Here is a 20,820-nt window from a genome sequence, read left to right as displayed (position 1 = left end):
CACATGCAAATCGTCGGTTCTTCTTTTCATCCCGCCGCCCGAGAAGCACAACGTTTGCAGCTTCACGGTGCGGGACTGTTCGCAGAGCAGGTGAAGAAATGTGAATGGTGCGTACCGCGATAAAGAGAAACTCTCCAGCTACAACGGCGAAGGAAAGAAACGCCTCTGCATAAGAGAAGGCATGGTCGCCGACCGCAACGGCCGGTTACAACCCTCAAAACGCTAGAAGCGCTTTCAGAGTTCCCCAACGCCGCATACGAACGCGTGCAGCGTTGCGGGTTCAATAAACTGTGTGGTTCCTTCTCTGTATGCGATTTTTTTTTAATTATTTTTCAGTGCTCTGTCGATTTCACGGCTTCGAGATAACTTACGTGTCGCTAAAAAAGAAGGGGAAATATATATATCGAGAGAGCTATTTCGTTCCATAACTGGAAAACAAAAAAAAATAAGACGAAAGAAGAAAGAAGGTGGATTAAAACCGTTTTTGTTTGTTTGTTTGGTGAAAGGAAAAATCACATTTTGTTATTCTGTTGTGGCCACAAACACGCCGCAGCGAAAAGAAGGACGCAAAACAAGTAAATGATAGATGGAAATAAACACAAAATGAAAAAAAATGAATAGGCAGGAAGCTCTCTTCTGTGCGACATCAAACGGTACCGTCGCGAAGTAGCTTCCGCATGTTGTTGTTTTCAGCACTTTTGAAGGGGAAAAAAGAGTAAGATAAATAGGTATCTCACAATTCCGAAAGTAATCAACCGCTACTGTTAACAAGGAAAAGATGTAATAACTGCTGGACCAAACACAGCAATAGATTATGTTTGCTTGCTTGGTTTTTTTTTTTGCTGGCTCACGTACGCCAAGTTGCACGGATTACGCATCGCTAGCAAGAAAAGAAAAAAAGGAGGCTCTCGGATCAACTCCCATCTCACACGCACGCTAAGGTCGGAAACCACGGAAACCAGTCCCCTCCCTTTTTCTTTGAAACGCCTCACGATCGGTTTTTTCTTTTACCTTACCTTTTTTTTTTTTGGCTGCAGCCCGTTGTTTTATTCGTGTCCGCAATGCGATTTGTTCTCATCGTGCTGTCGTCAAGGTGAGAAACACCAGTCGCCGCTAACTGGCCACATCGGGACCGACGGTTCATAAGAGAGAGGGAAACGTAATAAGCGATATATACAATGAAAGAAATAAGAAAAAAAAGAGCTTACAACTGGGCGCTCTTGTTCTTGAAAGGCATTGCAGCACGCACACCTTTCTCCTTGATCAGTTTGCGGAAGTGCACGATCTGCGCATCCAACTCGGCGTGATCCAAACTTCTCCACGAATCAAAGGCGTTGAGGGACAGCGGCGCAGAGAGGTTCGAGCTCGCAATCAGCTCCTTCCACTTCGGGTCCAGCTTCGGCTCAATCACGGGGAACGTGGCTCCTTTGCAATCCTTGCCCTCCAGGTACGCCAGGAAGCACGCAAGGCCGAAGGCGAAGTTGCTCAGGTCGCGCTTGTTCTTCAACAAAGCAACGACGTTGTTCGTCCAGAACACCTGCACCTTGCTGCAGCCGTCGCCTGCGATGCGCAGCAGCTGATCCGCGATGGCGGGGTTCATGAAGCGCGACAGGACCTTGTTCTTGTACGCCACCTTGTCCATCGGCGAGTCCAGCGTCGGCAGCACGTCGTTCTCCAGCGAGTTCGCCACAAGGCGGTGGATGTCCGCGTCGCCGAGCGCCTCATGCACCATCCGGTACCCGAGGAGCAATCCAGAGAACGTCAGCATCAGGTGCGACGAGTTAAGGATGCGCACCTTCGTGTTCTCGTAGCCGGCCACGTTGTCCGTCAGCTCCTGACCAACCCGCTCCCACGGTGGACGAACGCGAAACCGGTTCTCGATAACCCATTGGTTGAAGTCCTCTCCAATCACCGGCTGCAGGTCATCAAGCCCGGTCAACTTGTTCAGATGGGTCCGCATGGCAGGCGTTGTGGCGGGGGTGATGCGGTCGACCATGCTGTTCGGGAAGCACACGTTCGCCTCGATCCACCGGCACAGTTCGGCGTCACGCGCGCCAGCGTAGCCCAAAATAGCCTTCTTCGCAACATCGCCGTTGTGGCGCAGGTTGTCGCACGACATCACGGTAAACGGCTCAATTTTCCGCTCGCGGCGCAGGCGCAGGCCCTCCACAATGTATCCAAAGGTGGTGTGCGGTTGAGCGGGGTTCGCAAGGTCCGCCTTCACCGCCTTGTCTGCCAGGTTGAAGCAGTTCTTGACCTCGTCGATGTTGTAGCCGCCCTCCGTCACTGTCAGGGAGACAATGCGGATGCGGGGGTCAGCAAGGTAGTCCAACACTTTCTGATGCTGCTCCGGCGCGTACACGTAATCGAGCATGCTCCCAATGATCTCCGTTGTGTGGGGGCCTTTCGTGGGGCAAAGCGTGACGGAGTACATGCAGTCTTGCTTCTTGAAGTCCTGCCACATTTCCCGCTCACGCTCGCCTTTGATCACATTGACACCAACGATGCCCCAGCTGTCGTACTGGTGGTTTTCCTTCGCGGACACCTCCAGCAGGTGCTGTGTGTAGCGAAATAAGTGACCACGACAGAACTGGCCAACACCGAAGTGCACGATGCCGGGGGTGATGCGGCGGCGGTCGTACGCCAAGGACGCGTCAGACTTCTGCAGCGGCATCGAGGCGAGGATGGAAAAAAAAAGGTTTTGTTTTGGTTGGAATGAAAGGAAAAGCGAGGAGCACAGCTCTGGATGTTAAAGCGCTTGTGATGTTCTTCTTCGTTACCGATAGCGGAAGATAATAATAAAAAGGCGAATTACTGCGCCAAAGCAAGAAGAAATACACCAAAAAAAAATAAGGGGAGAGAGAGGGTTCGGTTGATTGCTGCTGCTTTTTACAAAGCGTCAACGCCGAATTGGTCCATCCATCATAACATGTCGACACGTACATGGCGAGCACCACGAAGCTTCGTGCGTACGGAAGTCATCTCAACAAGCATTTCTTCCCCAAAGAGGTGCAGCAGCGGCCACACCAACCCGGCGGCCTCGATGAAACCAGCGCTCTGGAAAGCAAGCTTCTGCTTTCTCTTGAAACACCTGCGTGAACGCCGCACGTTGAGGAAAGAGAGAATCATGTGACAGACCTCACCGCCACCACGCTTGATGGGATTCGGCAAGGCGTCGCATCGCATCGACTGCAGCGGCAACGGGAAAGAAGATGTGCATCCCAATTAGTGTGTTTTTGTTGTTGTTACGAGGAAGCACCCTCGCGCCTCCGCACAAGACGTTCCGTCAGCAAATTAATTTTAGCTAACTGGGCTCACCTAACCGTGGAGTCGTGTGCATTTCAAGGCGCCGAAGAAACGGAATGTGAGGGGGAAAGGTTCGTGTTCATCTTCACGTAACTCGGCGGTCAGAGGAACCCCAAATGCAAGAAAGTCCTTTTCCGGCGGTTCTTTTTGTCTACTCTTCTCTTTCGTCGTGCTAACAATCTTTCACGTCGCAGCCCCCTCAATTCACTTCCTTCACGTTTCTGTACTCCTCCGGCTTGCTCTCCGCACTCTTCTTGTCCTTCCTGCGTTTTTCTGCCTGACGCTTCAGAAAAGCGAGCCGGTTCTCGACGACGCGGTCAACGAGGGAGTCGGTGGAGAGGGTGGTGCCGGAGTCCACCTCCTGGTAGATGTTCATCGCCTTCGGTACCTCGTAGCACGTCGACGCCGGCCCATCCAGCACCAAATCCGTGAACTTGCCGCCCACCACGACGTCGATCCCAAGACTCTCGATGAGCTCCTTCGTCACGTCGAACGGAACGCCCATCACCACCTCATCCACGTACCGGCACGATAGCACGCCCAGCACCCGCTCATTCAGGTTCATGATGGGGTAGTTCTTGCCTTTGTGATCGTTCACCACCTTATCCTCGTAGACGCCAACGATGAGGTAGTCGCCGAACTCGCGTGCCTTCTCGAGGACGCGCATGTGGCCGATGTGGAAGAGGTCGAAGCTGCCGTCGACGTAGACGATGCGGTCGCCAGGCTTGGGGCTGGAGTTGTTGCTGAACTGCACGATTTTGCGGGAGGTGGTCAGGTAGTGTGTCGTGGGACTTTGCTCAATGAGCTCGTTTTCCAGCTGCATCTCGTCCATCGACTGGAGCATGTGGTTCTTGGTGCACAGCAGCATGCGACCCACCAAGTCCGTCGTAGAAATGCCCTCGGTGCGCTTCACAACCTTGAACTTGCCGGCATCGATGATTTCCTGGTACGAGTTGCGGCCATCCAAACCGACGGAGATGTCGTCCCCGTGCGCCACGTAATCGATCTCCAGCCTCTCCATGTCCTTGAGACGGGTGCAGTAGGGGTAGTTCTCAATCACGTAGTCCACCCACTTGCACCCCCGCAGCGCCTCGTAGCGCTCCTCGGCGTGCATGATCGGCGGCCCCTTGAACCGCATCACCTCCTCATCCGAGTGGCTACCCACGAAGAGCTCCGTGCCAAGCCGGCGGGCCTGCCGCAGCGCGTTCGCGTGACCAAAGTGTAGCATGTCGAAGCAGCCATCGACCCAAATGCGGACCGTGCCCGGCTTCTTGGGCGGAATCGCAGAGACGCAAAACAGCGGGTACTCGTCGTCCGGCTCGTCCGCGTTCAGCCAGACCTTCCCCGGCGGCACCCGCACCGGGCCCCCGGTCGGGGACGTTGGCGATGTCTGCTGGGGAAGGGAAGAGGAAGCTGCCGTGGACATGGTGCGGTAGAGCACAGCACGCAAGGCAGGAGATGTGTGGTGTGTGTGTAAGTACGTGACTATAAAAAGAAGGGGGAGAGAGTTTCTAAAAAAGCGGAGATCGAGGCAACTACGACGAAGGTGCACTGAACAGCTGGGAAACACGGAAAAAGGAGAGTTAGTTTTTCTTTACTTTTAGAACAGTTATGCGTGACGTTTCTTCTTGGAGTTCCAACGAAGGTCAACTTAATGCAAAAGAAGGAAATAACAAATGTGGCTTAAGGCAACAATCAATGTGTTGTGTCGAAAATGGAAGCCTGTCCGAGATAGAAATGACGGACGAAGCTGCAGCGGCAGAAGCGGGGTGCCTCGGTTCGCTTTCTCGTCGAGGCGGAGCAGAGAGAGAGAGAGAGAAAGAACTCACGAAAGGAGACAAGTTGAGGTACGTGCACGCAGAAAGCGAAGGAAGCGTCCCTACCAAAGTGGAACAGCGCGTGCAAAATGAAAAATGAGAAATGAGATGAGGAGGAGGAGAAAAAGAAAATACGAGCGAAAGAACCATTTTGACTTATGTGACATGGAAGCGTGTACACGCATAGCAGACGCAGATCATAATGATTTGTCGGGTAGAAGAGAAATCTTTTGCGAGCTCCAATGGTGATCAATTTATCCGCCATTCCAGGTGTGACTATTGCTTCGAAAAGCAGGAGCAACGCTATCGCGGAAGGCGGAGTGCCAGAGTTCACAGAGGAAAAAAAGGTGAGGCCTCCGCCAGCGCAAACGAGCAGGTGTGTGAGGCCGACCATCGACAAAAAGACGGTTGTGTAATTCACCAACATCTGGGGGATCTTCCCTCCAGGTAGCCCCACATCCTCCTCTTCCTCTCCGATAGTTCAGATGGATTTTTTTTTTAGCGTAATGAGAACAAAAAACTAAGGAAAAAAGAAAAGAAAGCACATTAAAGTGCGTGATGAGTGGAAGAACGTTCTCTCCCCAGCCGACCTTTAACGCTGGCTCGCCGCAGAGACGCACGGGGCCACCACAGCAGCGAGAAAGAAAAAGGGACAGGCGAGCAACCGCCTTAAGCCACCATAGCGCGCTTCGTGTTCTTCTTGACGAAGATGGCACGGTCCTTGCGAGCGGCCTTGACGCGGCGCTGCAGCAGCGGGAAGGAGAGGTTCGGCACGTGGTACTGCGAGATGTTCAGGTGCTTCACCTCGTGGTCCGGGATGCTCTTCACCTCCAGCACCTCGATGTTGTGGTAGCGAGCACGGTGGCGGGAGGCCAGGTCGTGGTAGGCCTGGCTCACGGCACCGCTCTTGGACACGTCGCGGAACTCCTTCACCATGCGCGTGTAACCGCAGCGCTGACTGTAGTAGGCGATGTCGACGACGTAGTTGCGCGCCGCCAGCTTCGCGTCCTTCACGACCTTGCAGGACAGCACGTCACCGTGGGTGGCCTTGACTTTGTTCTTGATCTTCATCATGCGCCAGAAGCGGCTCTTGGCGACCACGAAATTCGGGGCGAACACCTCAAACTTGTACACGGTCGGCTCAGGCGTCTTCTCGGACGGCGACTCGCGGCCGACCACCTGGTAGTGGTGGAGGTGGGGCTTGACCATTCTGGATGTTCCTCACTACTTTTTTTTTGTTAAGTGGGTGCGTTGTTGATTTCGTTGTTTGTGTTGTGAAAGAGAGAGAGAGAGGTGGACGATGCGTTGTCACCCCGGCATGAGGTGCCGTAGCGTACGAGGAAAAGTTGAAGCGAGGCAGAAAACGAAAGAGGAGGAAGCGACGATGGTTGAGGGAGGAGATGTGAGAAAACAAAGCGACTTCGCATCCCATGTGCGGCCCGCAGTGCATATGTACCTTGTGAAGAAATACAGGTAGCTGCGTTGAAAAGAGAGCTGATGGCACGCCGCAATCGTGCACACCGAGTGATGAGGAAAAGCAACAACGAGAAGATCGAAAGCCGTGCACTCAGGCTTACTCAGCAAACAAAGAAAACAGAGCGTTTGGTCCTGTCTGCCAGCACTATCTTTGCTGCTCAACTCAATTGCTAGCTTTCTCAGTTACGGCAATGCTACCATTGTGTTGAACACGCCGTTTATATGGATTCCTTTTCAACTGTCTGTTTCATCAGACTTCAATGCGAAAGCGCCACAGGGGAAAAAAAAAGAAGGATAGTAGCATCTATATAGAGAGAAGCAAGAGAAAACGCACATGGTCCCTGCCAACGTCCGTGACTTCCCACATACTTTATGAAGCTGTGCTGACTCTGTTATCTCGCGTGCGCACATCATATCTCCGTCCCTCTCCCTCACACTTCCATGTTCTTCTCCACACGCCGATCTTACCCTCCAAAAATACAACCAGCACACCACCAAAAGCAAAAACAGAAAAAGTCAACTTTCACATTCGCATGTTGACCCTGCAGCCTTTGCTCAGAATTGAATGCCGAAAACTGAAGCGGGTCAGTTAAGGTCGGAGCCCCACAGCCGCAGCAGCGGATAAGAATAACACAGCATAAACTAAAAGACGTTAATTTAGTTAATTACTTCGACGCGCCAGCGCGGAAGGAAATGTCACTCATACGAAGAGCGTAACTGGAAACAAACGAACAACAACGCTATGCAATTACGTCACAAATAGTGAGAAAAGGAAGTACCGCGGGTGTGACGCCTCGTGCGCCACCCCAACCTCGGGAGTTTTTCCCCCACCGTAGCTGCCGCTTTGCAAACATCATTCGGTCGACCTCTTCAGGAACAGACGTAAACAGCAGCGTACTGACCTTGAACAACGCCCCCTCACGAAAAACGGCCGGTTGCGCGGGGCTTAATAGCGCGCAATGACCGCACGCTTGATGAAGCGGACATCCACGCGGTGGCCGAAGAGTTCGTGAATGTTGTTGATGCCGTACTTGATCATCGTTGGGCGCTCCAAGGAGAGGCCCCACGCCATTACAGAAACATCGTCGTCGAAGCCCATCGGACGCAGCAGCTCAGGGCGGAAGAGGCCGCTGTTGCCCACCTCAATCCATTTGTTCAGGCCGGTATGGAAGCCGAAGATCTCCATGGAGGGCTCAGTGTACGGATTGAAGGCGGGCTTGAAGCGCAGCTGCGACACACCGATGCGGCGGAAGAAGGAGTCGAAGGTGTGCATCATCTTCGCCAGCGATATGTCGCGGTCAATCACGAAGCCCTCGACCTGGTGGAACTCGCACAAGTGGGTGCGGTCCATCTCTTCGTTACGGAAGACGCGGTCGATGCTGTAGTAGCGGCCAGGGCGGAAGTGCAGCTTGCCGTCCTCGCCGCGCGTCGCGTGCTTGGCCAGGTTGTGGAGGACAAAGGCCGAGGAGCCGGTCGTATGCGTGCGCAGGACGTTGCGGGTGGCCTCCTCCATCTTCCACGGGGTGCGGAAGCACGCCTCGTGCATCGTCTTCACTCGCTCCACGTAGTCCAGCTCCTGCAGCTGCGCCGACTCCGGCTTGGACAGGAAGAAGGTGTCCTGCAGATCGCGAGCGGGGTGCTGTTGCGGGATTATGAGCGAGTCGAAGTTCCAGAAGGACACCTCCGCCCAGTGCTGCGTATCCATCTCCTGGAAGCCGAGCTCCATGAGGATCTCGCGGAACTCCTGACGCACCTTCAGCAGTGGATGCAGCGCACCGCCGTCCACTTCGGCGCCCTGGGCGGAGAAGTTGTATTCCTTGAACTGGCGCTCCTTCCAGGAGCCGTCCATGAGAATGTCACGGGTCAGGTCGCCAACCGCCTTCGCCGTCCGCTCCTTCGCGTAGGAGGGCCCTTTCGTGTAGGTGAAAGTCTTGTACGCCTCCACCGTCGCCAGCTTGCGCTTCTTTAGCATCTCGATCGTCTTCGCATCGATCTGGTCGGCAGCAGCGGCGGCCTTCTTGAGAACTTCGCGAACGGCGTCGACAACGCTGTCGCTGCCCGGCACGCGTTCCAAAAAGACCTTCCCGCCCTCCTTGGACGTCTTGAACATTTTCGCCTTGATGCCGTTCGCCAGCGCGACGCCGGTCGTCTCCTTGCCTAGTTTGCTCGTCACCTCCTCCTGGCTCTTCCTACCGTCCTTCAGAAACTCCCACACAAGGTACTCGGGACTGCCGGCCTCGATGATTTCGTGGGCCTCGTGCGACAGCTTCAGCACCATCTGCTGGCCCATCTCCGATTTGATGTAGTTGTCCGACTCGAGCGACTTGGCGGCACCGACTACAACTTGATGGTCTGTGTGAAGCTGCTTCGCCAGCTGCGTTGACTGGACCTCGTCCGCGGTGGACAGGGCCTTCAAGATGGCGGCCTCAACGGATGCCTGGCTCATGGCTGCGACGTCAACTAGGAAAAGAGATATTTTAAAACAAAATAACAGGGGAGGAGGCGGCTTTCTCTTTGGGGTAAAAGACAGAAACGAGTGAAAAACAAAACGGCCGTTGACGGTCTTTTGCGTTTCTTCCTTGAAAAGAGAAGTTTTCATCGCGGGGAGTTTTGATTGTGCATAGGCGTAATGTAAAGTGTTGAGATCAACCAGAAGGTTGTGATAAGAAAATAAAGAGAGAAGAGATGCGCGGGAAACGCATTTCCAGGCGAAAGTGCAGCTCAGTGGCACGATAGGGGCCGGGGGGGGGGGGAGGGAAGAAAAACACACGTTTCCGATACACACGAAGGAGGAACGGTGCAGTGGAGTTCGAAGCGCTCGACGCAGGTTGGCCACAGCAAGGGGTGAGGACGGCACCTCCACAACTCCGACATCCTCGCTCGCGCAGCACGTAGTAGACGTAACACGAAGCACGATGGCCAGCTTTTGAATGGGAGGCGGTGACATCTTTTGGAGCGCCTGACAACAGCGCGTTGTTGCCCTGCTGGCAGAAGTTAGAGCTTCTTATATTACTCTTCAGCAGCAGAAGAAATAAAAAAATCACCTGAAAATTACACCAAGGGTAAGAAGGAAAACAAAAACAACTATCGCATCTATCCTCTTTTAGAGGAGACGTGGAAGTGAATTCTACAGCATCGCCATCTTTTTTTTAAAGGTCGCCAACATACAAGTTCAGCAAAAATAAAGCGAAAAGAAAAGCAGTTTACTCATGCCAGTGTGAAGAGGCTTGATGCAACACAGCAATTTTATCTCTGCCTGGTTTAATGGAGGCTACCTTTCCCACCGTTTTTCTTTTAATTATTGGTTTAGGAAATGAAGAGATGGAGATCAAACACACACCATTCACTGCAAAACAATACAGTAGCAGAAACATTTCATTGATCACCTGTCGTCACCCTGCCCTTCAGTCAGCGCCATCTTTTGGGGGGCTCCTCGCACAACAATATTAAGTAGATGGATACTTCGCTACACAGAGGCGCACGAAAGCAGTGTACCACAAAAAGAAAGGAATAATAATAAAAAGAGAGCAGCTGCCACTAACAATCGTACAGCAGCCGCCCATACGGGTGCCACGTGCAGTTTTCGTAGTACGGAAGAAACGCCTTTCGGGTGAGCGAGTCGCCGTCAAAGCACAACAAATCGACCAAACGCCCCTGCGCCGCCGTGAGCGGGGCCGTGCCGTACAGGAGCTGCGCCGTCCCATCGCGGGCCACTGTCTTGTAGCTCGCGGGCGTCATGGACGCAGGCACCGCCGCGCCGCTCTCGCGCAGCCGGGCCACGACCGCGTACACGTTGCGGATGTACGACGCGACGGACACGATGAGGCGGACGATGGTCACCTCCGACGGGAAGCACGTCCGCAGCGCGTCGGCGGCGGCTTGGGAAATGCGCTCCGAGAGGGAGGCCGGGTCCTCGGCCAGCACCGGCCGCACCACCGCGACGGTGGACTTGCGCAGTGCGCAGCCACCGCCGAGGACACCGGCGATGGCGCCCTCCATGCGGCAGAACGGACACTCACGCGGTGTCATGCGGCGCATAATGTGACACGTCTGCCGCACGTTGAAGAGGAAGAGCCGCCACAGACTCTCAATGGAAAGGTGGCGTAGACTTGGCACCGCGTGCAGGGAGGAGAGCCCGGCGGTTACCCCGGCAGAAGAAGACCCGCCCTCCTGCGCAGATGGGGCCAACGGCGAGGTCGAGGAACTGCCACCATCTCCGCCACCGCCGTGGAGTCCCCAGCGCGTGGACAGGATCTGCTCCGCCACGTTCGAGTCGGCGTCGTAGTCCGACACGTTCGCGTCGAACTCGCTGCTGAAGAAGAGGACGTGCTGCATCAGCGACTCCCACTGGGTGCAGAGGGACGTCGCAGCGGACGCGCCTTCGTCGGCGTCCTCCTCGAAGGTTGGGTAGAACCACGCACACTGCGGCCAGTGCACCTGGTCGATCCGCTGCGTGGTCGCCGACGAGGCACCGGGCGTGGTGGGCATCGCACCGGAGACCCGTCCGCTGCCGTCCTCCCTGTCACCGACGTGCACACTGACGCTGCCGTGGCTGAAGTGCAGGTCCCGCAGCCAGCGCGGTGGCGGCGTCGCGTCCACCGCCACAAGCAGCGTCGCCGCAACGTCGGCCGCCGCGCCGTAGAGATGGGCAACGGAGCAGAGAGGTTGCACGAGGGCGCCCATTGCGCTGACCCCCATCATGGGCTGCAACGTGCCGTCCGTCCACAGACGGCGACAGGTGACGGTGCAGAGCACCTCGAAGAGTCCGCGGGTGGAGTGCAACGGCAGGATACCGCTGGCGCTGAGGCTCTCCGACACGGCGAGTGGGCGACGCCAGCGTGCGCGTAGCGAGTGCAACGTGGTAGTGTTGGCCAGCGCGGCGGATATCGCTAAGCGATGGTGCTGGGCAGCGGCGGCCGTAGAGCAGCTGTTGGTAGTGACAGTTGGGTCGATGTAGCAGTCCTCGCTGCTGAGCTGCACCACCTTATGTGCCGCCTCCGTGGTAGGAAGTACAGCAGATGACGAAGAGAGCTGGTGTTGCGGCTGTTGCGGCTGCTGCTGCTCGCACACCATCCAGTGATAGTCGTCGGCGCTAAGCGGAATGTAGCTGGACAGGCCCTGGAACAGACACGACATGAGTTCTGAGAACGAGCCGCAGATCTCCAGCCGCGGCATTTGCGGTGTTGCGGTGGATGCGAAAGCCTTTTGCTGCCCCACGTCCAGCCCGCCTTTACCGGAGGCCACCGTAGCTGTCAGGACACGGTCGCAGTGCCGGCGATACGCCACGGGAACGCCTTCGAGGACGTGCCAGATCCACTGCATCGTGCTTGTGGTAGAAAAGGCAAGGTGGCTGAAGCGTGGGGGCGGGTCTTGCGAGCGCAGCGCAGCCGACACGCTCGGGATCAACACCAGCTGGAACTGCGGACTCACCACATTGTGCTGTACAGCAAGGTAAATGTAAAAGTTAAGCACCGCGGCAGCCTCGGCTCTTTCGATGGAAGCGACCGTTCCATCCAATCCGCCAGCCTGTGGGAACTGGGCCCAGTAACGGCGAAGAAGGTCCTCGTAAATCACCACCGTGGTCACCTTCGCGCTGTTGGTGCCGAGAAAGGAGATGAAGTTCGCCATCAGCGCACTCACCACCTGCGTCTTGTTGGTGCACGCGGCAGTGGACAGACCCGCCACCACGTGCGAAACAGCTGTGCTCATGCGCAGCAGCTTCTCTTCCTCACCTCCATCTTTCTCCGCGACGGCCCAAAGAGCAGTAGAGATGCTCGACGTGTTGGCAACCAACGGAGGGGCGGCGGCGGAGGCGGTGCAGGAGCCCCCAATTTGCCCGCGCGCAAAGCGAGCACCAAAGTACGTACAGCGCAGCCACTGCGGCAGGTGGATCGCCTCGGTAAACCGACGCAGCAGCACCGTCGTCTGCAGGTAGGGGACCAAGAAACCGTCCAGAAATTGGAAGTAGCGCTGCACCACCGCCTGCTCCTCCGCCTGGCTTGACGGGGAGAGAGCGAGGCCGCGGGTCGGCGAGGGCAGCGGACAGCACCAATTCATCGACGACGCGTCGCGGTAATCGGCCAAGGCGCTGAAGCACGACACCCACCGCCGGTGCAGCTCGCGCATGCCACGGTTTAGCGGTGTCAATCCAGCATCATATTTCTCGTCAAAGAATACGCCGTACGCCGCCTTCTGCAGCAGCGTTGCCATGAAGCGAAACCGCGTAGTGGTTGTCACGTAGGCCTCGCTGTTCTCGTCCTCCTCTACGGGCAGCACAAAGGACGGGATGGACAGCAGCAGCGGCGTCAGCATGTGCAACATCACCATGGTTGCCATGCCGACAAACTCAAACGAAAGCGACGGCGACGGAGACAGGGATGGGGCGGACGTGGTGGTGGAGGACGTGGGGTTGGGGGCCAGTCTATGCACAGCATCTGCGGCCGTCGTGGCGGGCGGCGCCGGCGAAATCTCCGCCGACTCGGGCGGACCGCTGCGGCCAGAAGCAGCACGCAGCCACAGCCAAAAGGCGCGTCGCAAGACGAGGGGACAGTCCGAGATGTGCTTCGCCACCACGTCTTGGATTTGGAAGGCGAGGGTCAGCACCGCCTCCGCGCGCACGTCGACCACGTTGAGGGCTGACTCGGCGTTCGGCACGTTCTTGGGGTCTGCCATCGCGGCCGCCTCGGAGAAGAAGTCGACCGCCTCTCGGACTTGCACCCCGGTGAAGGCGGTGCGCGTCGCCGGGCGGCTGCCGTTCTCGTTCGACGCCTCCGTGTAGCGGAAGCTGTCCCGCCAGCCGGAGCTCGAGGGGCCTGCTGCTGCCGCCGCCGTCGTGGCCGCCTCCGCGCCGCCACCGTTGGAGCCGTACAGAAAGGAGACGCGGCGGGCCGGCTGCGGCGGCTGACCGGAGGAGGCAAAACTCGCCTGCAGAGGCGGCCGCGAACCCTCCATCCCGGTGGCGCCGACGCTGCTCGAAACGGAATGCATGAGGTGCGGGGAGCGACCCAGGTCGCCGAAGAACTGCTGCTCTGCCGTGGACAGCCCGGCGAGCTCACTCGTGCTAAAGCGGTCGTACACGCTGATCCCATCCGGCTGCGCCGGCGAGGCGAGGGGGCCGTCCTCGGAGTGGTGACTCCACTGCCCGGTTGACGCCCCCATCGGTGTTGCGATGCTCGAGGCGGAGGTGTCGTCGCCGGCGCTCAGCACCCGCGTCGCGGCCACAAGATGCGGCAGCAGATTCCCCTCTGGAGAGGTGAAGGTCTCACGTGACAGTTGCTCCAACAGGCAGCTCACGATCGTGGCCGGGCGACGGAGAAACGCGGCGGCGTCGCGCTGGCGCCACATCGCCTGATCCAGGTCTAGCAAGAACAACTCGCCGAGGAGCTCGCTGCCGGCGAAGACGCTCTCGTCACGACACAGCAGCAGCAACGAGACAAAGTGACGCGCAAAGGTGGTCTTCTGCTGCGGCGTCGCCGTCCGCTCGACGGTGGTGACAAGGCTGAGGAGGAGGGCGCTGTCCGACGCCAATCCCTGAACGACGGACTGCACGGTGAAGATCGGCGCATCTTTCGCACACTGCATTGAGAGCGCTGGATATTATATTTTTCTTTGATGTTTATTTCTAAAAGGAAGACAATGGAAGAGCCAGAGCGACGGCTGCGTTGAGCTTCGTGGTGTGCGATGCAACGATAAGTTATGCTGCCCCACTGTTGAGGGGTGCTCTTGCGTGATCTTCTTTTCTCCCCTGTTATGAGTGTAGACAGAACCGCGCAAAAGAGAATCGTGGGTGATGGTAAATGCAGAGAGCACGCAGAAGAGAAACGATGAGATCGCGCACAGAATTAAAGCAGGACGCTTCTCCACATCAGCAACAGAAGTCCACGCCTTTTCTTCTCTTTTCATTTCTTCGTCACCATGAAGTTGAATGCTGCGCAGCTGACTGCGTTCGATGCCATTCTCTGCGAAGAAGAAGAATTAATAACCTACAAGGTGGCTCTTTCCGCAGCCAAAAGTAGACTGTTTGTGGCGCGTGAAGAAGACGGAGTAAATGGATCTGGATGCCCTAGTGCAGTGCGCAGATACAGGTTTGCTGTTTTACACAACGTAGCTCAAGTTATTGACTTTTAAGTCAGTTGTCTCCCTTGTCTCTATTCGCGCAGCCCACGCACAGCTTGACATGAACACGACAGGCAGCAGCAGTTTTCTCTTTTTAAGAGCCACATAAGCACACGCAGAAGGAGAAAATGACTCTCTTCTGAACAATCAAGAGATACGAGAGAAACAAAAAGTGACTACGCACCGTGCTCCTCTGCGACAACACACGAACCAGCTTGCTTTCACCGGTGATGGCGTCGCATGCGTGACGACGGCAACGTCACTTCGTCGTACTCGTCTTCGTAGTAGTGCTTCGCGATGAAGTCGGCAGTGCGCAGCAGGTCTGCTCTTGTGTCAACCTCCGCCGGACGCCGCCGCTTGTCGCCCACCGTTGCCGCCGCCTGCGTCTTGCCAGTTTTCCACACGGCACCGCTGTGTAGAGGCGGCGCCTTTGTGTGGTCGCTCGTCTGCACCACCTCTGATTCCCACGGCTCCTGCGGGCCAGCTCCCCGTACCCCGTCGCCGCTATCCGTGTTCCCATCTCCCATCTCGCCTTCCGCCATCGCTGCAGAGTTGCGGGTGTACACGTGGCTGCCCCCCAGCGTCTCCAAGGTCGAGGTGTGTCGCAGCCAGGGCGGCAGCATCGCCCGCTTGAGCAGTTTCTGGTGGCTCTCCGCTCGCCGAGCCGCGTCCACGTCGCTTTGAGAGACGAGTCGCACGTGGACGGAGGTGGCGTGGCGGTGGCGGGAGCGAAATTGATCCGCCAGCGACGCCTTCCCCCGCAGCCGCTCCCGGTACTCGGGTTCGGTCAAAATCTGCTGCACATCCACCACGCTCGCCGCGTCGTTCACGGAGGCGAAGCGCGCGGCGTACAAATGCAGAAAGGCTAGCGCCTGCTGGAACAGAAATGGGTCGTTGGCGAGAGCACAGTTGAGGTTCTGTTGCGCAGCCGTGGCGCTGGCAGTGGTTGGCATCGCGTTACCTTCCCCGGATGCGGTCTGCTGCGGCTGCGGCTGTTTCGTCGACGCGAGCAGCGTAGACACGCTTTTCTTCCAGATCTGGCTCACGGCGGGCAGCAGCTTCACCACGGTGTGCTGTGCCGCGATGCGTGCGTTCAGTTGCCGCTGGATACTTTGGATGCAGAGGCGCAGAGAGTCCTTTCCGCACCGCGGACACCGCGACAGGGTGTCGTTGAACTCCTCCACCAAGAAGTAACACGAGCATCCCAGGCAGTACATTCCGCGAATGGCGCTTTTGCGCTTCATCGCGTCCGACACGTCGATGTGTTCGCCGGTGCTGTCTGTGTTGGAAAAGGAAGACCCAAACAGGCCTGCCGCGGCAGCTGTCGTAGTGAGCTTTTCCGCCGGTCTTTGGCCTCCGTTCGTTGCCGATCCTGTGCGAGCCGGTGGCTGCGAACTGGCAAAGAAGGCGTGCGCCGTGCTGTCCGAGGTGCGGCTGTACGGCGCGAGCTGTGCCGCCTTCACCGCTTCTACGTAACTGCACGCAGGGACGTCCACCACGCACGTGGCGAGCAGCAGCCGCGTGACGTGTGCGTACACGAGGGGGAGGAGACGTTTGTAGTTGAGGAAATACCGCCCTTCCTTTTCCACGCGACGGTCACCAGGCGGGTCGTTCTCGCTAGCCGGGCCGTTGCTCGGCGTGCGAGTGTCGTATGCAGCAGACGCATCCACAACGCTTGGAGTCACGCCTTCCGACTCCAATTGCTGGGAAGTGCAACGCATTTCGGAAGGAATGCTTTCTAGCCCAAAGCGGATGCGATCCTCGGTGATGCCGAGGTAGTCGACGAGCTCCTGCACCGTGGCCCCATCCGCGCCGAACGTGAGACACATTGCATCGACTATGAGAATCGTCAGGGGGTGGTGACTCGTCATGCGAAAGTACAGTTGGGCAATGGCGGTAGAGCGTAACGCACCTGCACCCGGTGCGGCCGGGTCCCAGGCCCGATCTAGCGACTCGGAGTCCATCGCTGAGTGACAGCGACGGCGTTCAGAGACGGGATAGCGGCACGATCCGCCCCTTCCTGTTCAGTTTGTGAGGAGTGCAGAAGACGAAGGGAAGAAGGAGAAGTAACGAAGAAGAGACGATCAAGAACAAACAAGAACTCTCTGCTGCGCAAAAGAAGTGGTGACAGGGACAACGTTGTTCGTCCACGTGTTGCTTCTGCGTGTTTCGCTGTTCACCTCACCCTTTGACGTTGGAGATGTCTAACACCCAGCGAGACTGGATGAGGAGGAAAAGAACGGTATGAAAGATGCTTGCTCACAGCCGTACACACGCACGCCAGCGCGCAACACAGGCAGGCGCGAGCTCGCCTAGAAGTTTCCACAAAAGGTCCAGCTCAACGCGGCTTCGTTTCTTCTTTTCTTCTGTGTCTGTTCGACCATGCGTGCTCGACACACTTTCTGGAAAAGAGAGGCCCACAACGCAGCACTTTCGTGTCCTCGCGTGCAACGAAATACCCGCAAGATCTTACTGCGAAGAATGCTTTTACTTCTTAGCGGGCCGTCCCTTGTGTTTACCGGCTTTTGGAGCTGCTTTCGTCTCCTCCGCACCACCATCGACACTACCATCCTCATCTACCTCATCCGTTACCTCCACTGGCACGGGTTCATCGGCCGGTGGAGCCTCCGACGGATCCTCTCCTTGATTCTCATCCTCATCCTTCTCCTCATCCTGCGCGTCACCGTGCGCGTCATCGTGCTCTAACGTGGGTTGGCGCGGTCCCGGCGGGAAGCGAGAGAAGGTCACGTACAGCGTGTGGCCCTTGAACTCCTGCAGGTGCAGCGCAACCAACACGTCCACGGCCGTCTCGATGTTCTTAAAGCTCACGATCGCCGTCTTCGGCCCACGTCGGTACGACGAGACCGGTTCAAAGCCCGCCCGCCCCCACAGCTCTTCCAACTCCGCCTCCGTCATGGAGTCTGTCAAGTTGCTGAAGAACAGGTTTTTGTCGGGGTACATCGCGCTGCGCGGGTTGCGGGGTGTGTGCGGGGAGACGCGGTGGTGGTATTCCTTTTCAAACAGCACTGCGGTGGTCGAGGGGTCCGTAGCCCGCCCCAGGTTCCACTCCGTTTCGCGCTCCTGGTAGCCGAGGAAGCGCTTCACGCGCAGTTTGGAGCCGCGGAAGGGGCAGCCGTGGAGGTACTGCACCGCCAGCACCGTATCGGTGGCGTGCTGGAACTGCGCCACCACCTGCGTGCGGTCCGTGTGCTGCCGCTTGAGTGACTTTACGTTGCCGTACACCTCCAGCAGCACCCACAAGTCGTAGAGCGGCACCGACTCGGCCACGCCTGACACGAGGACAGCGCAGTCGGTCGTAGGAGCCACCGGAGGCCGGCCGCCCATGCCAAGCCCGGCCGATTCGTCCGCCGCACCACCCCGCGCTGGCAGAGGACGATGTGCGGGTAGTGGAGGGACGCTGTAGGGGCTGAAGCCCAGTGGAGCGCCTCTGCCTCGCACCGCACCGCCTCCGCCACGAACGAGCAGTCCACTGTGGGGGCCCTCGCCGCCTCTGCCACGTCCACGGCCGACGTAGTCCCGCCTTTCATCGTCGTCGTTATACGGGAAGCCCCGACCTCTCCCTCGTGCGGCCGAAGCGGCGAAGCGCGTGTCATCACCTCTTCCGTAGCCCCGGCTACCACCGTAGTACCGCTCATCGTAGCCGCTGCTGCCGGCGCCGTCGTGGTCGCGCGGGTCCCAGGCCGGGTAGCGGGCGTCGATGTCCGCATTCGGTGGTGGTGGGGGGGTATTGTAAGACATCGGGTTGCCCCCCGGGCCCGCATAAGGGTAGCCGGCGGTATCCATAGCCGGCGGGGTGCGGTTCACCCCTGGTCCCGATGCCGGCGGCACCTCCCACATGGGCGCGTACATCAGCCTCACGTAGCAGCACTCCGGGTAGATGGCCTTGCCGTGGAACTGTTCCACCGCCTGCTGCGCCGCCGCCACCTCCGCAAACTCGACCATCCCAGTTGTGGTCGGTCCGTAGGGGCCGCAGGAGACCGACACGGGTGGGGCGATCATGCTGAACATGCGTACGAGCACCTCGCGTGTGATGGGGTAGCGGCAGTCCTCCACCACGACCTTCAGTCGCCGCGTGGTCTGCGGTGGCGCCGGCATGATGGCGCTCCCGTTGCCAGTCGGCGTGTTCGCGGGGGCGTTGTGGTAGCCGCCTGCCGTGTTTGGTGGGTAGTACGACTGCGTTGGCGGTGCGGAGGACGAAGGGACCATACCGGGGTACATGGCGCCTGACGGGGGATAGGGGTATGGATACCGGCCAGCTCCCATCGATTGGGGCGGTGGCGGCGGGGGCTGCGACTGCTGCGTGTCCACCCGCACCGATGTCCCGCTCACGTTCACGGAGTGGCGGTTCAGCAGCGCCTGGGCTTCCTGTTGCGTGCGCATCGTGACCACCGCCTGCGAGTTGCGCGCGTCCATTTCGATGTTCACCGCCGTGCCGTAGATCAGCAAGGCGCGGTGGATGTCGGACTCCATGCACCCAACTGGGAGATTGTGCAGCACAATTGTGGACATGGTGAAACAGAAAATATGTTCCTGAAAGTATAAATATATAGACAGTTTTCACAAACACTGAATGACAGCAACAGCCCACGAGAAGATTTAGATTTTTAAAGAAAACAGAAGCGTACGTCTACACAGAGCCAGCACAATGTAAACCCCCACAATGGGCTTTCCCACGGCTCACCCGCTCGTTTCCCTTGTCGCTTCAATCTGAGAAGTAGTTGAGCGATACACAACACACACACACACAACTGTAAATACACACACACACGAAAAGAAAAAAATGAAGTTACTAAATTCCTTAACGACGGTTACGTTCCGCAGAGTGAAAAGAAAAACACCTAATGAGAACAACAACAGAGAAAAAGTGGGGGGCACAAACTCACCGATGAAATAAAAAACACGCCAGCTTCTAACACGAAAATCGCAAGAACCAACACCAGAGCAGCAAGCCAGACCTCCCTCCTTCGCTCTGAGACTTCCTCCTTCCTCCCCTTCCGGGCGCTGTCTCGTTGCAAATATCTGCGATTCCTCCTCGAGAGGAAAGCTTTCTTTCCTGTTTCTCCTCTCTCGCTTCTTGTGAACGCCGAGCAGCTAGTAACGCTAGAAGCCAGACGATACAGCAACGCAGGAAAACGTAAAATATAGAGCGGTAGGTGGGTGTGAACTCTTGGCAAAGCTGTGGTTAAAAAAAGGGGGAAAAGAATAGCAGATTACATGAAATCAAATGCATTTACGAGAATTTGGAAGATCAAGAAGCACGAAGAGCATTGAGGTGAGGACGGAGGTGAAGAAAAGCATCGAACGTATTTTTCCTTTTTCCTTCTAGTATTATTTATTCTCTCTCTCTCTCGGTGGAAAGACGTCGACGCGAATGAAGGGGTATTTATACTTCTCGTACTGTGTCCATGTGCATCATTTTCCTTTTTCTCGAAACCAGTTACTCAGAGTCTGACAAAAGTTGTGTCTTCATAAATAAATTTTCTTTGATTTTTTTCTCTCACATCTGCACTCGTTTACTGGATTGTTTGTTTGTTTTGCTGTCGCAAAAATGCTCTTGTGCTGCTGCTACGCGGCTGTGATCCATTTGTATTTCTCCTTTGAGCAAAAATCCCCCTTCCGTCAGTCGTCCATACATTGATATGTATCGACACGGTCTGCCTTCCGGCCCACAGCGAGTTACGCTGCGTTCACGACGCGAGCGCCACCCAAGACGCGAGCGCAAAACAAAAAAAAAACATGCTAACAATCAAACTGGACTGAATTAAAGAGTTAGACTGCAATAGAACTTGAGAGAACGCCACCTCTTGCACATCAATCATTCCGCCGGCGTTCACACGTATACACACACACACAAATCCCTGAAGCAAAACAACACATTTATGTTTCATGTTCTGTACAGCGGTACTTAAAGTTCGATCCGGATTCTCTTGCGTTCCCCACGTTCTCACACTACTCCTCTCCATAGGAGGTTTGCTTTCCTACAGGTCATCACGTATTCATTCATTTCGTTAAACGGTGCTTTAAGCAGTGAATCTGTGAATATTATATATATATATATATATATATATATATATATATATAGACA

The 20,820-nt window shown here is 56.6% G+C and overlaps 7 protein-coding genes across 8 annotated transcripts; all 7 read right to left on the bottom strand.

Annotated features, from left to right (window-relative positions):
- Positions 1-1,204: 1,204 nt before the first annotated feature.
- Positions 1,205-2,816, bottom strand: ABB37_01133 (putative mannitol dehydrogenase; the record flags this gene model as incomplete). The annotated part of the gene is made up of 1 exon (XM_015797525.1): positions 1,205-2,816. The coding sequence occupies exon 1, from the start codon at positions 2,672-2,674 to the stop codon at positions 1,205-1,207; it is 1,470 nt and encodes a 489-aa protein (XP_015663045.1). The 5' UTR covers positions 2,675-2,816.
- A 689-nt stretch (positions 2,817-3,505) lies between these two features.
- ABB37_01132 (putative ethanolamine-phosphate cytidylyltransferase) lies at positions 3,506-5,187 on the bottom strand (the record flags this gene model as incomplete). Its single annotated transcript, XM_015797524.1, has 1 exon — positions 3,506-5,187. The coding sequence occupies exon 1, from the start codon at positions 4,730-4,732 to the stop codon at positions 3,506-3,508; it is 1,227 nt and encodes a 408-aa protein (XP_015663044.1). The 5' UTR covers positions 4,733-5,187.
- Positions 5,188-5,792: 605 nt separating this feature from the next.
- Positions 5,793-6,352, bottom strand: ABB37_01131 (putative 60S ribosomal protein L18a; the record flags this gene model as incomplete). Of its 2 annotated transcripts, none has more annotated exons than XM_015797522.1 (1): positions 5,793-6,352. In XM_015797522.1, exon 1 carries the CDS (start codon positions 6,330-6,332, stop codon positions 5,793-5,795), a length of 540 nt encoding a protein of 179 aa, XP_015663042.1. In that variant the 5' UTR covers positions 6,333-6,352. The 2 variants fall into 2 exon arrangements, with proteins under 2 accessions (XP_015663042.1, XP_015663043.1); XM_015797523.1 differs by having other exon boundaries at positions 5,793-6,349.
- Positions 6,353-7,545: 1,193 nt separating this feature from the next.
- On the bottom strand, positions 7,546-9,179 carry ABB37_01130 (putative mitochondrial phenylalanyl-tRNA synthetase alpha chain; the record flags this gene model as incomplete). Its single annotated transcript, XM_015797521.1, has 1 exon — positions 7,546-9,179. The coding sequence occupies exon 1, from the start codon at positions 9,043-9,045 to the stop codon at positions 7,546-7,548; it is 1,500 nt and encodes a 499-aa protein (XP_015663041.1). The 5' UTR covers positions 9,046-9,179.
- A 957-nt stretch (positions 9,180-10,136) lies between these two features.
- On the bottom strand, positions 10,137-14,345 carry ABB37_01129 (hypothetical protein; the record flags this gene model as incomplete). The annotated part of the gene is made up of 1 exon (XM_015797520.1): positions 10,137-14,345. The coding sequence occupies exon 1, from the start codon at positions 14,178-14,180 to the stop codon at positions 10,137-10,139; it is 4,044 nt and encodes a 1,347-aa protein (XP_015663040.1). The 5' UTR covers positions 14,181-14,345.
- Positions 14,346-14,935: 590 nt separating this feature from the next.
- ABB37_01128 (hypothetical protein) lies at positions 14,936-16,736 on the bottom strand (the record flags this gene model as incomplete). The annotated part of the gene is made up of 1 exon (XM_015797519.1): positions 14,936-16,736. The coding sequence occupies exon 1, from the start codon at positions 16,676-16,678 to the stop codon at positions 14,936-14,938; it is 1,743 nt and encodes a 580-aa protein (XP_015663039.1). The 5' UTR covers positions 16,679-16,736.
- A 465-nt stretch (positions 16,737-17,201) lies between these two features.
- ABB37_01127 (putative RNA-binding protein) lies at positions 17,202-19,913 on the bottom strand (the record flags this gene model as incomplete). The annotated part of the gene is made up of 1 exon (XM_015797518.1): positions 17,202-19,913. The coding sequence occupies exon 1, from the start codon at positions 19,242-19,244 to the stop codon at positions 17,202-17,204; it is 2,043 nt and encodes a 680-aa protein (XP_015663038.1). The 5' UTR covers positions 19,245-19,913.
- Positions 19,914-20,820: the final 907 nt, after the last annotated feature.

This window comes from Leptomonas pyrrhocoris (assembly GCF_001293395.1).
Source record: "Leptomonas pyrrhocoris isolate H10 chromosome Unknown, whole genome shotgun sequence".
In the NCBI taxonomy this organism is placed as follows: Eukaryota; Euglenozoa; class Kinetoplastea; order Trypanosomatida; family Trypanosomatidae; genus Leptomonas; species Leptomonas pyrrhocoris.
This window is presented reverse-complemented; position numbering and strand designations above follow the sequence as displayed.